General features: G+C 38.8%; 1 protein-coding gene across 31 annotated transcripts in view; it reads left to right on the top strand.

The window, feature by feature from the left end:
• Mhc (myosin heavy chain) overlaps positions 1-16220 on the top strand; it is a 41720-nt gene that overhangs the window by 17196 nt on the left and 8304 nt on the right. For 8 of the 31 annotated variants that reach the window (XM_067357153.1, XM_067357168.1, XM_067357151.1 and 5 more), the window contains exons 11-16: positions 2698-2868; positions 5811-5990; positions 6166-6590; positions 8130-8247; positions 9952-10215; positions 12726-12935. In XM_067357153.1, the coding sequence (XP_067213254.1) occupies positions 2698-2868; positions 5811-5990; positions 6166-6590; positions 8130-8247; positions 9952-10215; positions 12726-12935 (1368 nt within the window). Of the gene's footprint in view, positions 1-1733; positions 1905-2697; positions 2869-3969; positions 4141-5810; positions 5991-6165; positions 6591-7246; positions 7365-8129; positions 8248-8933; positions 9052-9951; positions 10216-12725; positions 12936-16220 lie in introns of all 31 variants that reach the window. The other 23 variants (XM_067357175.1, XM_067357174.1, XM_067357172.1 and 20 more) reach the window with 9 other exon arrangements.

Genomic DNA, 16220 nt, shown 5'->3' with positions numbered 1-16220 from the left:
TAGATCTTCGTAAACTGTTTTCTTTGGATGTCGACGTACCTTTAAGATTTTGAAGCCCAATACGAAATTAGAATTAGATCCCCGATCTTGTTACATTCCCGACTTGTATTACCTCGAGTAAACTCGACAATTTTTATTTTTGTAATTTTATCAACAATTTTATGGATGCCATCGCCATGCCTTTTGAGGTTTGTTGTGAATCATCCGTATATTTAGATATTTCGTTCGTCCTCTGACTGAATTTGTACCCTGAATGAACTTGTGAACTTTTATTAGATGCGATGATTCCTTTATTTTGAATAATACTTTCTTAGTTCCTATTATTTATTATATTTATAATTTATTATTATAGAAGACATTTCGAATTGTAATTAATTAAAATCCGTTCTTCATAAGCCAATTTTTCTTCGCAGAATAGAAAACGCATGTTCTCGAAAAATATCCCTATTACCTCGAAATTTTCTGCACGCCTTCTTAGAAAATAGCGGAATTTATTTGATTACGAACCCCAAATTTTCACGATTAGCGATAGGAAAATGAGGTTTTATTTAGAGGCATGCTCTTAGATCCCCCAAAGAACGCTCATTTGCTCTGTCTGGCTCAAAGAGAAGCAGCCCCAGGTAAAGGAATTATTTTCTCTCTCAGCGATGGAAGGGATGTTTGTCGTCATTATCATCATTGAAACAGTGGACTTCACATGTATAAATAATGTGATGTACAGATGATTAACTCCCCATTTTCTGGAACCAAACACGTATGTTTAACTGTCCATTAGCAAACAGGACGGTCAGGATCAAACAGAAACTCTGTTACGATGGTTTCCTTGTTGGTAATAATAGTTGTTGAAAGTAGACTAATATTGTTGGACCCCGTATATTTGACATTCACAACTTTATCATATATATCTGGTTAAATTTAAGATCAGAATTATGAATATTAGCTTAGATTTTTATTTTTAGATCTGTGATCAAACGTTTTAGTACATTATCCGAATCACAGATCTATGTATAAATTGTGCAGAATAATTGAAGATATTTTTGTTTGAACACAAATTAAAACATTTTTTTAGATATTTTTTAATTAAAAAGAATTTGACATTATAAAATTTTAATTAATTTTGGATTTAATTTAAATTTTGATTTATTTGGATCTCGAATTTTTTATTTAGTTTGAATTTTATCTCGAAACTGATAGAGTATGAATAAATATTAACCAATATTCTGGACATAAATTAAGACATTCGAACATTCGCACGATAAGTTTGTACCCAAAACCCGAATGAGTTGACACCAGTTTGTCTCATTGATAAACGGTGCGCTATACCACCGATTTGTATTACAAAGACACTTTGTAAATAAAATCCCACTCTTGTAATAAACCTTCATCAACCCGAAGTTTCGAATCAATCAATAAAATTCAAGTTTCACGGATTCACAAACCAACAGTTTGAATAGAAGAAAGTAGTTAAACAATAAAATACTGATATTACAAAAATGAAAGCTTATGCGTGTGTTAATTAAGCATTACTTTTTTTCATTAAAAAATCTTGTTACATTGAGACGAAACTTCGGATAATTTTACATTTCTGGTCGATATAGACGTGTGCACAATACCCTTTAAAAGAAACAGGACGAAAAAGTTCGCAAAAGCGCCAAGAAGGCGCAACAAGGAGATGCAAAGATGCGAAGGAAAAAAAAAAGATATACGCATGCTTATTTCTTGCTCTCGAACAGTTCAACGGCTTCGAGCAGCTCTGTATCAACTTTACCAACGAGAAGTTGCAGCAGTTCTTCAACCACCACATGTTCGTCCTCGAACAAGAGGAATACACGAAGGAGGGCATTGAGTGGGCCTTCATAGATTTTGGCATGGACCTACTCGCATGTATCGATCTGATCGAGAAGGTACAACAAACGACTGATCGATCGATCCTGGCCAACAAAGGCTCGATAGACGAGTTCTGGCCGGAAACAAAAGAGAGAAATATAGCTCAAAGTTGAATAACAAACGACACGACACGAGAATTGAGACAGCTACTAGCACGCGGAAATCCCTGACGATTTATCACGGATCAGAGGAGACCGCCACACTAACGCTTATCTTTTAAAAACTATCAAAGTGATCGTCCACTGTTTTTTTATACAATTGTCAGCCATTTCTATTCACCTGATCCTTCTGCCTCTTTTCTCTCTTTTTTTTTATATCGTTATTAAGTAATTCTGCGGTTTTAGTTACGCATTGTCGTCTCGGAAAGCAAGTGTTTCTTTCGTATATCGTTTTGCCAAATAAGAAAATTAACATCAATTTTATGAAAAGCATATATTATTCTTCACATTTGTTTTTATATAGTGCTATGTGTAAAAATTATAAAATGTCATAAAAATTAAATCACAGGAATTAAATTATAGCAATAATATTCTTAGAAAGTGAAATAAGATCTACACGATTTTATATGATTTATTTTAAAATATTTACTCAGTTGTACTTTTTTTTTCTTGGAGTCAAACGTTTCAGAATCTTATGATAAATTCAGGTAAATGCCAAACTCAATACACATACGACACAGACATTTATTTATCAGTCACATTTGTCTCACTGATAATTTTATTTTTGTTTTTTCCTCTTCCTTCCTTACTTTTTCTCGCCTTCTATCGCCTTCCTACGTGTCGCACGCACGTGCAAATGTAAAAATGGCAGTACAACGGCTTTGAGCAACTCTGCATCAACTTCACCAACGAGAAGTTGCAGCAGTTCTTCAATCACCACATGTTCGTGCTCGAGCAAGAGGAGTATAAGAAGGAGGGCATCGATTGGGTTTTCATTGACTTCGGCATGGACTTGCTAGCTTGTATCGAGCTGATCGAAAAGGTATTGTTAGTTATCGCGAGACGAGATTTGAACGCCTCGATCCGGCACCCTGGGAGATGATCGACTCCACGGCGACGCGATTTCTGGAACTTTGCAAGGAACAGGACCTGAATCGCGAAACATTGATGTTGCTTACCCGTAGATCTTGCCCAGTTTTTCGCGCTTACGTCTGTCGGCTCTGCGACGATGACGAAGACGCCGATCGCAAGTTTGGAAGGTACTTAGTACGGGTACCTAAACCGCTCTTTCCGTATCGCGTTCCTCATTATATCCCTAAAACGGCACTGATATCGTGTCCGTGAAGAATATCCTCTTGAGATCGTTCAATGGATTGAGCGAGAATCATCCTTGTGTCTTCTTCGATGATCCATTGGGTCCGGTTCGCAATCCTGAAAAGACTGGAACGAACCGTAAAACGAAAAAGGAAAAAAAATGTTCAACGACCGAACGAAGTTTGCTATTGACAGATTGTAAGAAGATTATTAGACTTGAGAAAATTGTTCTGTGATAAATATTATACTATGATTATTAACATTGAATTGTTCAAAAACTCGATGATTAAGAAATACACTGCTCGACGTGCATTAATCAGCGAGTTTTTAAATCCTGAAAAAGTCGACTAAAGTTTCGAAATTACTTTGAAACTGAAGTTGCTGAAAAAAATTATCTTGCTCAAGAAATCACTGTTAATTGTTTAAAAAAAATAGTATTAATTAATTAGTATTAGTGACTCGGTATAAATAGCCCCCCTCCCGCCCCCGTAAAGGCACATAAAGTGTCAATCCTGAAAATCATAAATCTGATAGTTTACTTAATTAACAAATTGGACTATAATTGGGTAAACTTAACACGACGAATATATCGTCGATGTGCATCACGACACCTTTTTTTATCACAGTGTCGATCACCCCCTCTCCCCCCCCCCCCTGTTAAAAAACAATGAATCGAACGATGAAAGTTACAAGTCGAAATCATCGGTCGAGCATCCCCCTCTCTCTCATCATCAGACAGCACTAATGACAGCTGGTCTTTCCTGTTTCTTTTTTCTCTGTTCTTCGCTTAACCCCCCCGTCCACTCCAACGCACAACTCGGTCGAGCAGTTCAACAGCTTTGAGCAGCTGTGCATCAACTTCACGAACGAGAAATTGCAACAATTCTTCAACCACCACATGTTCATCCTCGAGCAAGAGGAGTACAAGCGTGAGGGCATTGAATGGACGTTCATTGACTTCGGCATGGACCTCCAGCAGACTATCGATCTGATCGAGAAGGTACCACCCGGCCAGGGCGGGTCGGCAGATCGCAGACCCAGCGGGAGACTCGGGATTTCGAATTCACGCACGCCCGAGACAACTGCGCTGAATGTTTCCTGTCTTGTCTGTCTGCTCGATCGACTACTAACTCTACTTCTTACCGTCACACTTTCACTCAAGCACTATTTTTATCGCCTCTCGTCGCGGCAGTCGAAAAGGTGGAGCAATGGCGATCAAATTAAATTCAATAATCGTTAAATCTTTAAAATACGAAACAAATTTTTATTTAAATTAATGTTGAACGATTTGAGAAGCTTAATTTTTCAACCACCTTCAACTGCGCCGCGAGAGGTTTCAGGATTAGTCGAAGGACCGCCCGACTGGACGCGGACGGTGTACCGCGACCTGTTTTTTCTCTGTTTTCTCTTTTCTATTTCTCTTTCTCTCGCTATCTCTCCCTTCGCCTGTGTGCCTGTGTGCATCGTGGTGCATGAACCCGAACGCAGTACAACGGTTTCGAGCAGCTGTGCATCAACTTCACGAACGAGAAGCTGCAACAGTACTTCAATCACCACATGTTCGTGCTTGAGCAGGAGGAGTATGAACGCGAGGGTATCGCGTGGACCTTCATCGATTTCGGCATGGATTTGGAGCCGACGATCAATCTGATCGAGAAGGTAAAGCGACGGGTTCGCGCAGGACACGGACTCGATCCTGGATCATGCGGCTGTGATCCAGTAACTCAGTAATTCTCGCTTGTCGCAGCTGTTTGTCAATGTTTTGTGCTCCTGCCAATGTTGTATGCCTTTATATTTAATTACGTATGTATTTTCTTCACATCTGCTGTCACAGATTTGACGCGTGAGATTTCAATCATAGATCCTTCATTCTAGAATTTTTTACGCAAAAATTATTATTTCAAGTTTATTTACAATGTTAATGCAAAAGAAATTTTCCATTCAAGTCAAAATTCAGGAAAGAATTTTTTAATAAAATTTTAGTATTTATGATTAAAAAATCGCGCGGAAAATCTGAGACATATCGCTACAGTAATGTATGGAAGGTTCGATGTGCGTCGGAATAGATTATTACGCTTTCATGATATGGAAATATTAATAAAAATATCAATGAAGCGCAATGGTCGTTGGCAAAGCATCACTTCGATAAATCCATACTGCTGAATTAGAGATAACACAGTACTAAGAGTAGCGTTGGGGTTTTTTCTTGTACGTAGTCCGTAAAATTAATAATTAATCGGCAATTAATTCGTATGAATCTTGTCTCACTCTCGACATCAATTAATTGGCAATTGACTTAACTGTCGCAGAAGTAAAATTATATTAATGATGTAGTATCGAGCAAGTAGATAACAAAGTATATCAGCGAAGTATTTAGTATCTGTTTTTCAGTAAAATTTGGGACACTAACGAGATTTGCTACGCAAAGTATTTTGCAGAGACTGCAAATGTTTCGTAGATTAAAAATCTCACTTTTTTTTAAGTATAAAAAAACCGTATTTTACCGTTAAATCTATCACAGTTTAATAGAACAATATTCACGTATAATTAATTCGACGAGAGAACGAAAGTAATTATTCATATTTGCATAACGCTACTCTTGGAAAATACCAGTTTCTCGGAATGTAGCGGATTCTGACGCATCCTTCTGTTTCTTTTTCCGCGACACAGCCTATGGGTATCCTCTCCATTCTTGAAGAAGAGTCTATGTTCCCCAAGGCCACTGACAAGACCTTCGAGGAGAAGCTGAACAACAACCATCTCGGCAAGAGTCCGAACTTCCTGAAGCCCAAGCCGCCTAAACCTGGCCAACAAGCGGCTCACTTTGCCATTGGCCATTATGCTGGCAACGTATGTAATTTTCTTATCGTATTGCATAACAAAAAAATTATTTAACTTTTACGAAAGGATTAAATACTATTTTTCTCGAACAAAAAATTTATTCTACAGTCTAGAAAAAAATATTTTTAAACTCGCCGACGGTAGTGTTGATTTTAATAAAGCTAAAAATGTCTTTGAACTTTAGGTGCCGTACAACATCACCGGCTGGCTTGAGAAGAACAAGGACCCGCTGAACGATACGGTGGTCGACCAATTCAAGAAGTCCACCAACAAACTGCTAATAGAGATCTTCGCCGATCATCCCGGTCAATCCGGTGACGCCGGTGGTGGTGGTGGCGGCGGCGGCAAGGGCGGACGTGGTAAGAAGGGCGGTGGCTTCTCCACTGTGTCGTCCTCTTACAAGGAGCAGTTGAACAACTTGATGACCACCCTGCGTGCCACTCAACCCCACTTCGTCCGTTGCATTATCCCTAATGAGTTGAAGCAACCGGGCGTAATTGATTCCCATCTGGTCATGCATCAGCTCACCTGTAACGGTGTGCTTGAAGGCATCCGTATCTGTCGTAAAGGTTTCCCTAACAGGATGGTGTATCCTGACTTCAAACTACGGTGAGAATCCTCTCCTTAATTTAATTACATAAAATCGAAGAGTCGATAGTTCGAGGAATCTGTCTTTTAAATTTTAATATAATTATATTTTAATAGTTAGTCAAGTTAGATATAGCATTTAAAGATTTCTTTATTTCAGAAGTTAAAAATATGGTTTTAGAATCTGAAAGTAGACATTATTATTCCTCGAGCAATTGAAATAATTTCTTACAAAAGTCTGCTATGTTTTATTTGTTTCTTTCAAATTTACTTAAACTAAAATTGTTGAATTATTATTATATTTGAATTATATCAGATTTATTATCTTTTTTAAACATTCTAAACATAGCAGATTTTTTTAATTGCTATAAAATAATTTTATGACTTAAATATCAACTTAATTCTTTTATTTCGTAATAATTATTAGAAACAATAGGTTGCGGAATATTTTAAACAAATAAGAATATAGCTACCTGCGAAAAGTATTCAAAAATATTCTAAAAATATTTTTTTTATGTTTTCTGTGTGATTTAAATTATTTACAACGTCTTAATTTTTTTCGGTTATTTTTTTTTTTTTTTCACGGATGAGTTTTAATAAAAAAATTTGCGAAAAGAAATATTATCTTCATAATAGATACAGATAGTAATCGGACTTTTATGTTGTGTACCATGTAGTTACATGATCCTAGCGCCGGCCGCAATGGCGGCCCAAAGCGATCCCAAAGTCGCCGCGGCTAAGTGTTTCGAGCAGATCGCTCTCGATCCGGACAGCTTCAGGATCGGTCACACTAAGGCTAGTTGATGTAGCCCCCGACAGTGATGAATTTAAAAATTCCGTCCCATTGTCTCTACATTTAAATCATTTTTTACATTCCACATTCGAGAAATCGTATATTCCGTCACAAGAATTGTCCTAAGATTTTCGCTTTAAAGTCGTTATATAAAAATATGTCAATATTCAGAATATAACAAGTTATCAAATATTTATAATATTAAATTTGGCTTTACTAATTTTAAAGTGAAATCTCATGAATGTACAATATGAATCTTACAATAATTAGAATCAAAAACCAATATAAGCTTCTTTGATTAAATAACTTGTCTACTATAAATGTCTATATTTTTATTATTATTAATGGCTTTAAACCGACAAGACTTAGCGACGATCCTGGAATCTCACCCCATTAATCACAGTATGTCGCCCCCACATTATCACGTGTATGATATTCGTATGCCGTATTCGTATGCCACCCGATTGATCATTCAGTTTTGCCCGTCCCGTTAATGTTTCGTGAAAACGGATTAGAAATCCGAATTAGGTTTCCGAATTCGCCGTACATTTGGTACCCAATTTAGATTAGAAGATTATCCCCGAAAGACGCATTATTGCACGTGGAATGGGCCCCGATTTTTTAGAAATTGTGATTTAGCGATCAAGGAGAAGCGAGCGCCGATCAGGACAATGAAGATGTAAATCTATCAATATTCGTATTTAGACCCCCTGTATTAATTAGTTCGCACGTTTGCCCCTCCCCCGTACACCTCGGCACCCCTCTAGATACAAGATCCTGGCGCCTGCGGCGTGTGAGAAGGCAAAGGAGCCTAAGGAAGCAGCTGGAGCTATCTTGGAGTCTAGCGGTCTCGACCCTGATATGTATCGTCTTGGACACACCAAGGCATGTTTCCTCCCCCCCTCGTACTCCCTTTATCGTTCGCAACGACGATCTGAAAACGCAGTTTCGATGCAATCGATGATCGAGACTTTCGCCTCGGATCATTTCAAAATTTTTCGATAGTAAAAATAATTCTGGACAATTTGACGAGGCACAGTTTCGATTGCGTAAACATCGTCAATAATTGTTGTAAATAATTGTCCATTGCAATTGATGATGTACTTAATCCTGACGCGCCAATGCCCCTAAGACTGGGCGGTAAACATGAGTATGGCGGATTTTAAAGCGCATTTAGTCCTGCAAAATATTTACAATACTATCTTTTAACGAAAATAATTTTTTCCATTAGGTTTTTTTTACAAATTCTTGACAGCAATGTCACTTGAAAAGACTCGCGCTTTAATTGACGTCTTCACTCGTCCGAGATCGATACCAAGAGGATCTCCCTGATTAAAATATCCTCGAAGGATATCAATCATTGTTTTATTTTTCCTTTTACGCCCCTATTTCAAGCGTATTCTCGATTTTACAACAACGAGAACCATAATGTAATAAGCCTCTAACCTGATGTGGTGTTTTTTTTTCTTTTCTTGTCTGTTTTGTGAATACACAAATACCACAAAATATATACCATCATCAAACACACCAAACCGCAAAACACTTGACGACGCGGTCGGCCATGAACGCAGATACAAAATTCTGTGCGCCAATGCCGTCCCAGAGCCTTGCGAGCCGCAAAAGGCCACCCAGATCATCCTGGAGGCGATCAATCTGGAGAGTGATCAGTACCGCATGGGTCACACCAAGGTATCGGACACCTGCTGTGGTCCACGTCGTGCAGCAGCATCACGACGCTCTAATCACTAATTCAAATTCACCGCAGGCAACACAAACGTAACGAAAACGTCCACAGGTCGCGTCGAGAGACATCGTCTTACGACTCTGGATGACTTTTGGACTTTTGTGTCGACAATTTACTCGCCAACATGACAAAAAACTGAAAGAATAATTTTAAAAATTGAGGAATTTGATAAATTGCATTGAATCTTAAAATGTTCAGATCAGCAAAATTATTCGGATATCAAAATGGAAATAAGTTTCGGAGGAAAATTTTTTGACTCTCAGAATACTTTTCATTGATAACAAATTAATATAAATTATGTTCTTTTCTTATAATTAATATATTCTCTTTTCATGTATTTATGTATTTGTAACTTTGAACGATCTTTTGGATGTTGGCTATTAAATGTCGCCGAATGGTATCTATTTAACACTGCGTAGCTTTGGCGATTAACCGTCTTACAGCATCGTTGAAGCATCGTTATTAAATTAACGCGACAAGCATCATCCGTCACGCTAATAAAGGATATCTCTGCCAATTTTCTAGCGTGGTGCAATCCCTCAAGAAGTGTGACGCAACCTCTGTCTATCTCCTATCATCGAATAACGATCCTCTTTCCGAGCTAAAAGCGGCATGGAAGGCCAATTTATGGAAATTAATACGATGTACCGTAATTATCTGCCGAGCAGCATAAGTTAAAAGAAATCAAAAAATTAACTATACTTTTATCTATATATTTATCTGATGTATTAAAGATTTTATAAATTTTATTATTGTGGTGGATAATCGAGGTACATCTTCAAGGCTGCTTACGATAAACAATCTTTTTTAATATTCCACTTTCTCTTTGCTCCCGAAAAAAATAGGTATTCTTCCGTGCCGGAGTCCTGGGTCAGATGGAGGAGCTCCGTGACGAACGTCTCGGCAAAATCGTGTCTTGGATGCAAGCTTACGTCAGAGGTTACATCTCCCGTAAAGATTACAAGAAACTTCAGGAACAACGCTTGGCCCTTGTGGTTGTCCAGAGGAATCTGAGAAAGTACCTTCAACTCCGCACTTGGCCGTGGTGGAAGTTGTGGCAGAAGATCAAGCCTCTTCTCAATGTCACTCGCATCGAGGACGAGATTGCCGTGAGTATTTCTTCGAGATTCTTTCCTCGTAAACAGTTTTTCACATAAAAAAATGATTATTCAGACATTTATTTTAATTAATATTTTCTCTTTTGTTCACATTTTTGCAAATTTCTCTTATAGATGTTAAAGTATTTCTGCTTGATTTTGAACTTTTTATTTAAATATATTAAATTCGTTTATCTTGTTTGAAGAAAAGATAAAAGTTTGAAATTTTAAAGTTACCTTTTAAATTATAATTTAATTATGACAAAAATTTGATAGTCTTAAGTTTTAAGTTAAACAGCAAGGAAGGTACTCGATCAGCACCTTGGGATTAATTACAGAGAGAACAATAAGAATTTTAGTACATCTTTTCGTTAATTTATAGGTATTTTTTTTTTATTTTAAATATTCGTAATCTTTATTATTTTAATTTTATTTTCTGCGCTTTATAATTTTATTTTTGCTTTGATTTAACTTTATAGACATTTCGTATTCCAAGTAAACTTTATAAATTGTAAACTCATTCCAAATTTTATAGTTTTTACTCTGAACTCTTGCATTATGCAACTCTCGTCAAAGGAATCTTAAAGATTGAATGAGATTATGATGTCCGCTGTTTTGAAAAAGAGAAACGGGCGTTGCAAAATTGAAACGTTCATTCCGCGAAAACCGAAAGTTCACGAAAGACTGCGAGAGCTTGGCAAAATAAAGCTTTGACTCGACGGTGATTTACGACCGGGGCTTCGTGCTTAACTGTGCCGAATCCGCTCGTGGAATTTGTTTCTTCTTTTGCCCAGCTCGTAACGGCTTCAGTTTCCAGACGCGCACGTTTATTTATCCGCCGCCTGGTCTTCTCGCTTTCGCAGTTTGACCTCGCGCGAATTCTCGGCCAGCTTTAAATTGAAATTTCCTCGAAATCGAGCTTTTTCTACATATTTTTTCTGCTCTTGTAATACTTTCGTAACTCAGGTTTTATAACACATTTTCTTTTCCTCGACCTCGGAGAATCTTGAAAGAAACCTTGGTCGAAAGAACACCGACGCTTCTAATTTTGTCACCCTTTTCATTCCTCTTCGCCGTCGAATTGTCTATATTTTTGACTTTGTAGCCAAATTAACGAGGATTAGGAGAATTCTGCACGTTTTCTTTCTCTCTTTTTCGTTCGGTTCACTGATATTGCTAGTATCCCAAATTAGAAGCATAATAAAGACAGCCGATGGTGAATCAACGTTCGATCATGTTACCAAAGCGGCTTCTTATTAATAGATCGGCACCTCCAAAAAGGATCATAGATCCATTATTTATCCTTCAGACACTTAGAAGACACGACCACATTTTTTGAATTGCATTTCTTCGGAGTGCTGTTATTTTTTTTTATTTTGTCTAATTTTATCAATATTCGATATCGGTAATTTTTCAAAATTGAATCATTAAATCAAAAACTCATAATTAAACAATTTTAATTTGCAGTAACAATTTCAGTAATTTTACTAGCATATATTATTTGCGATAATAAAATTTCAATCAAGTTATATATTTTGAAGAATAGATTTTTCCTAAAAACAGATTTGTGACTATTTTAATGAAATTTAAGTGATCCATATTTATTGAAACGTGTTCTCGCAGACTTAAAAAACTTTCCAATCCGCATCGTCGAACTCTATCCGTGCGCTCAAATATGCTTTGAAATATCTTCGCTCACTTTGGCAGTCTCTTCGCGATCCACTTATCCACTTCGCGGCTTCTGGAGCTGCCAAAACGGGGGTGGTCGCTGGAGAGAAAAGCCGACCCTTCCGGATCGCTTCTAATTCCGTCCAAGACCCCTCCCCCCTCACGCAGTGTAACCCGCCTCCTTTCCCCTCGACCCCTGGAATGGTATAGCGATAGTGGATCGGTTATAAATATTTTTACACGCATACAGTGGCGAAGCGCCACTGGAGTGGGGACGCCCACGATCAGGATCGCCGCGGCTCGCTCCGCACTGGCTGCCGGAAACGGGCACGGTAGAGGGACACGGGCACGGGTAGAAAAGTTGGGCTTTGACCGAAGCCGGGACCAGTTGGACCCGCGACCACGCGCCGACCCTTTCGAAACTCCGCGAACCCGCCCGAAAACGAAGAGGGAGAAGCCTCGCCCTCTCGCGTGCACACACTCGCCCACACGTACTCAGGTGCTTCAAAGCCACTTCGAATCGCGGACCCCGGGACGCAAGTAGAGACTCGTCGTATCGCCGAGTCTCGTACGCTTTTTTCCTTTCGTCTCCGAGCGATCCGCGAGTGGTCGAGACCCTCTCGCGACGTCGAGGCTTCGCGCGGCGTTCAATCGATCGATCGATTTTCACCGGGGGTCTCCTTCTCTCGGCGAAGATTCCCGACCATTCCTGCGAGAAAAAAGAGATTGAGAGCAAGTGTATTTGCAAGTGGCTTTTTTTCCGAGAGTGATTAATCATGGGCGACACGGTGCTGATCGAGAACCCGAATCCGCTGGTGAACGGCAAGATCGGAGATGAAATGGCCTCATTGCAGGCGCTGGAGGAGAAAGCCAGGAAGGCGCAGGAGGCCTTCGAGAGGGAAGAAAAGTTGCGCAAGGAACTGGAGGAGTTGAACACCAAGCTCCTCTCCGAGAAGACCAACCTGCTGCGCCAACTGGAGGGTGAGAAGGGCTCGCTCTCTGACTACCAGGAGAAGTCGCTGAAATTGTCCGCGCAAAAGGCCGACCTCGAATCACAGCTCCAGGTAAGAATTTTACTTATTTTACAAATCATCAAATATTTTTAGAAATTTATTTACTAAATATTGCAAATTTGAAACTTTTATTCAAATTTAATATCATCAATTCGCCAACTTGACAAATTCTTCTAAAATTTATTATTACGAAATTTATATTTACGTTAAAAATTTGCGTTTCTCAGTGTAAAAGTTTAATTCACATTCAAGAGCAAATAAAAAATATTCTAGATTAATTCCAAAAATTCCTACTTTTTTAATTTATTCGGAAAAAGCTGCGTCATAAAGATTGTTAAAAATAAAAATAATGTTTTTAATTTCTTGCCATAATTACTATTATATGTAAAATTATGTAATTATGCGATAAAATGTAACATTAGTGCTGGAAGATGTGACAATAGTAAAAGCGATTATAGATATCGCGATATGAAATTATTTTCAAGTTATTACTTTTGAGTGATGCAAGCTATGAGGCAGTCAACTCTGAAGGGCAGAAAGTAATATAATTAGCGGCGTAATTAGCACAGTGGCGCAAGCCGCGAACGAAAAACATCGAGGGCGTGAAGCCATATAATTAGTATCATCGTACATAGAAGCAAAATTATAATTTGTCGTCCTCGGTTTATTAAACATATTCGGCTGACAAGGCTTCGTAATAAATTAAAATATTAAATAAGAATATTAACACAATAATATGAAGTAAAATAAATTTAGTTCGGCCTAAAGTATAATATTAAGTGGAAACAAATTTATATTACGTTTATTCGTTGCAAGTTGCTCGTGAATTTTGCCGTTTTTCCGCGGGCGAATCGGAAGAAATTTTTTGGGAGAATGCGAGAGGTAAAGAGAGATCGCAGTTTAAATCGGGATGCCATTAATTATCAGTAGGGAGTGTTTTCGTGATTTAAATCGGGTCGAATTACGCCGTGGCAAGCGGTTTCGTAAGCGCGCGAGTGCGACAAAGTAGTGGAAGCGCGGAATTAGTCAGACGCGCTATTTTTCTTCGAGCGCAACGTGAACGAGTCATCATCTGGTTACGCGAACGCTACGCTTATATTCGATCATATCGCTGCTAAAATTATAGTACACACTCCACGTGTACGCGTGCATGTTATGCGATTTTATTACATCTTCCATCGATTTAACATCGCCCACGGACGATGTTTTCCGCAAGCTCCAGCCGCGCGCGTCCTTCCGCGTAATCTCGAACATTTTGATGGCATGTTTCGAGACATCGTTAATAGCGTAACATCTTCTTGGATAGAATGACATGGTTTACAATTTGAGGTGGTTGTAAGAAAATTCTGATCGTGAAAACGGTGAATTATAAGATTTTTCTTATAATATAATATTTTTAAGACTAAAAAAAAGTTATACAAAAAAATTAGTTAAAAATATTTATGAGCTGAGAAAATTTATCGTTTCACTATTCTTTCACATATTAATATTACTTGGGAATTATATTAAAGTCGCTTGACAATTTCCTTTGCAGTCGCTCTGAATCGTTTCATGGTCGTTTCAAAATCTCTTCGGGACCCTCTCAGAATATAGCGGCATTTGCTTTACGATCACTCGATATTTTCCTCACAGTTATTCTTCTCCGTTATAAATATATCCCGGAGGAAGCTGAAAATTGCCGAAATTCTGGACGATCGCGTAGGCGTAGAAACATGTATGCAGTATTTTTATCCAGTTGCAAGCACACGCATACGCAGACACTGGAGAAAAAGCAAAGGTTATAATTTCTCGACGGCGCAGAAAATAGACGAGTCGTGATCGCGACTAGAATTCCAAATTCTCTTTCTTTCTCACTTGCTCTCCAGCCAGATTCCAGGCTGGCTATTTTTAAGTTGTGCTTCTTAAACATACGCTTAGACCGGCGACTACCCGTCATTGCCTGTCATCGCGACGCTCTTCGATGTTCGTCGCAGCTCGTAACATCCACCGTTCGTCGTTCTTCATCGAGCAACCTGATACCACCTCTCGCTGTATTAAAAAAGAATAAAAAGACGACGAATGAAATTAAAAATAGAAAAGTGAAGTGTTTGAAAGTCGAACAACTGAAAGCTTTATTTATTGCACAAAACTTATTTGTAGTTTACTTCATTTAATTTTTACTTTATTCTTTTTCTAATTTTTGTTTTTTCTCGACTTGTTATTACAACGCTTTGTGGCTTTCCATCTAATCATACCGAATTGTATGAAGCACCGAATTACCGTGACTATTAAAAGCGGCTCTTTCAACGCGCTAATATCGTGATCGCGAGGGGCATTTATTAAAAGCACTCGCATCGAGTTCATCGCGATCGACCTGGCCGATCTCGGAAGAGCGAGAGAGATCCTCTCGCGCGATTAGGGATTACGGCCGCGTTATGTTCGACGTAAACGCCACCATTTACGGTTAGGTGGTGCAGGAAGAAGGAAGAAGGGAAGAAGGGGGTGCGGGAGAGGGAACGGGCAGCAAATTTAGCAGATCCCAGATTCCAGGTTATTAAAAGTGGGCGGTAATAGCGGCCGCGGCTTTAAACGCGCTGGAGAGGAGGCGAGAGAAAACGAAGAAGGTAACAGGTGTACGGTGTATTTATACGCCGTTTTATACCGCGTGCAGGCGTGCGTCATAGTCATGCAGCCGTATCTCCTTCGCTGCTCGCGGCCTCTTCATCATCGTCGATGACGAGACCACCGTCGTCGCCGTCAATTTTTCCGCCTCGTCTACACCTGACCGCGATATGATCCCGACGTGCCGCGCTGAATCACTCTAAGTGACAAGGAAAATGGTTCTGCTCTCAACATTGATCAGCTTTTCTTCTCTCTTTTTTTTTTTGGAAATATTTATTTTAACTTTGATAAATATTTATTTGAATTTTTTAAACGAGAGAATTGACATGTGGTCTTGGTCTTCTTCTTAGCATTGTTTTTTTTTTTTTCTATTATTTTTCTCTCCTTTTCTTCTTTCTCTTTGCAAATCTTTTCAATGTATTTTTCTAAAATATTTGTTCTCCAGTAGGAAATTTTAGAAGAAGCTCGCAAGAAATTTTACCGAAATCTCGAATCTTTCTCTCGACAAATATAGATTTCGGTCTCTGAATCCGTGCGGAACGCACGATGAAGAGATAAGCGCGTTGAACGAGGAGATTGATCGCATCGCGTTGGTCGGCTGAGACGTCGTGCCAATATTTTTTGCCCCCGCATTAACTAATATTAGGCGTCGCGTGTGTGTAGGCAGTACCCGTAATTGCGCGTCATTGCCAATTAATCGCGAACTCACGAAGGTAAAGCGATGCGTTTGACGTT

This window comes from Linepithema humile, chromosome 6, assembly GCF_040581485.1.
Source record: "Linepithema humile isolate Giens D197 chromosome 6, Lhum_UNIL_v1.0, whole genome shotgun sequence".
Taxonomy (NCBI): domain Eukaryota; kingdom Metazoa; phylum Arthropoda; class Insecta; order Hymenoptera; family Formicidae; genus Linepithema; species Linepithema humile.
Note: the sequence above shows the minus strand (reverse complement) of the source record. Positions and strands in the feature narration are given on the sequence as shown.